At 17.1% G+C, this 2500-nt stretch overlaps 1 protein-coding gene across 1 annotated transcript in view; it reads left to right on the top strand.

Moving 5' to 3' along the window:
- Nucleotides 1-47: 47 nt before the first annotated feature.
- PGSY75_0411400 (putative DEAD box ATP-dependent RNA helicase) overlaps nt 48-2500 on the top strand; it is a gene marked incomplete at both ends in the record, with an annotated part of 3888 nt that continues 1435 nt past the window's right edge. The window contains one exon of the mRNA XM_018784179.1: nt 48-2500. This exon is cut by the window's right edge and continues 1435 nt beyond it. Within this exon, the coding sequence (XP_018643341.1) occupies nt 48-2500 (2453 nt within the window).

Genomic DNA, 2500 nt, shown 5'->3' with positions numbered 1-2500 from the left:
TCTGTTGTGTTTTTATGAAAGAATAAATAAGTAGAAAAATAATTTAAATGTTATGTCCTTCAAAAATAAAACATGGAGAGAAATCATGTAGAAATATATTTTCTTACGTTTTTCAAAAAAAAATAAAAAGAAAAAGAAAAGAAAATGAATATGTATTTGGAAAGAATATAATAAATGAGCTTATATGTAGTCCAGATAGTATCAAAAAAAATGATATAGAAGAAGAAGAAAAAAAAAAAAATATATATAATGAAGAAAAAAAAAAAAATATATATAATGAAGAAAAAAAAAAATATATATATAATGAAGAAAAAAAACATATATATATACATAATGAAGAAAAGGAAGGGACTTGTATATCTAATTTTGTAAATGAAAAGAATAAAATAATTTATGATAATATAAAAGATCTAAATAAATATTGTATAGACAAATTTAAAAAGTATAAATGTGATCTTTATATATCTACTTCATCTAATAGAGAATATGTAACTTATTATATATATGATTTTTTTTTAAACCGTGGATTATTAAAAGGGTATCAAACAAATGAAACTACACACAAAATAAGTGATAGTAATATGAATGGTAGTAATATGAATGGTAGTAATATGAATGGTAGTAATAGTATTAATAGTCTTTGTAGTAATTATCTTGTGGGTGAAAAAAAAAAAAAATATAATAAATTTTCTTCACAAAATTTTATGGAATATTATAAAAATTTTGTTACACAAAAAAATATAAAAAATATAAAAAATATAAAAAGAATAAAAAAAATACAAAGTAATTATTTATTTAATTTAATAAATTATTGTGAATCTCATAAAAAAGAATTATTATTATCATGTTTAGAACATAAAAAAATTGATAACATAAATCTGGATAATTATATTAAGTTAAGTCTTATAAAAAATTTCCATATAAAATATTTGACAAGTGTTCAATATGTTACTTTTCCAATATTTTTTAAAAATTATGATTTATTAATATCATCATTTAAAAGCTCAGGTAAAACATTAGGTTATATGAATTGTCTGCTACATAAAATAATAATACAAATAAATAATATAAAAAAGAAAACAAATATAGAAGATAATTATGTTTTAGCTTTAATAATATGTCCAAATATTTTATTAGTTGAACAATCTTATGGTATTTTAAAAAAATTAATTATGTATCATCCATATAATATTATATGTCATTATATGCATGGAAAGAAATATATAAATATACTAGATGAATTGAAAAATATAAAAAAAAAAAAACCACATATTATTATAAGTACACCTGGATATCTAATAAATTTTATAAAATATTTCAAACAATTTTCAAATATGTTTTTTTTATGTGATACATTAATAATTGATGAAGCACATTTTCTTCTAGATAATAATTATATGAAAAATATATTAATAATAAAAAATATATTGCCCAAATCTCATCAAACGATATTATTAACATGTATTGTTAATAATTTTCTTAAAAATCTAACATATAGATTTTTAAGATTGCATTATATACATATAAATTTTATAAATAATTGTATATATGATAAACAATTAGTCCATGCTTCTATAAATACAAAACAACAACAACAAAAAGAAAAAGAAGAAAAAGAAAAAGAAAAAAAAAATAACGTTATTAAAAATATTCAATATATTCAATATATTACAAATAATATATATCATATGAATAAAAATAAATATAAAAGAATTATTCAAAATGTTTATAATACAATTATCAATTTTAATCTACAATTATATAACATATTAAATAACAAACATATGTATCCACATAATAATATACTTTATTGTGAAAATATAGGAAAACTCTGGTACCCTAAAGAAGCAAACATATTTTTTCAAAACATTCAAAGTGAAAATAATTTAAATAATCATAATGATATTATTAAAAAAAAGACAAATATTATCTCATCCAATTTAAATTATGATACACACATATATGGTTCATCAGAAGAATCGAATTATATTTTACCATTTTCAAAAAAAAAAAAAGAGAATATAAAAAAATTAAAATTAAATAATAGCGATTATAATAGATATCATTGTTCTCATCACAATAAAAATAATGACATATATATACCTACACATATACTCTTAAAACAAGAATATTTAATATATGAAGCTAATAAATTATCATTAATATTATTTAATATATTACATAACGAACTAATAACAAATAATAATATAAATATTGTAATATTTATGCCTACAGTAAAAATATTACAATTCTTTTATGTTATATATAAACATTATATTTTTAAAGGATATATATTTTTATTATATTTAAAATTAAAAAAAATTAAATGGAAACATTCACAAGACATTAAATCGTATATTTTAGATCATTCTACATATTATGATAAAGATAGCGTAAATTTTACTGTATCTTCAAATCCTTATATAATAACAAATGATAATAAATCTGATCAAAATATTAATGCTATTAATTTGGTGGACCAAAAAGATAATTATATAAA

The sequence above is a fragment of the Plasmodium gaboni genome, chromosome 4, assembly GCF_001602025.1.
Source record: "Plasmodium gaboni strain SY75 chromosome 4, whole genome shotgun sequence".
NCBI lineage: Eukaryota > Apicomplexa > Aconoidasida > Haemosporida > Plasmodiidae > Plasmodium > Plasmodium gaboni.
This window is presented reverse-complemented; position numbering and strand designations above follow the sequence as displayed.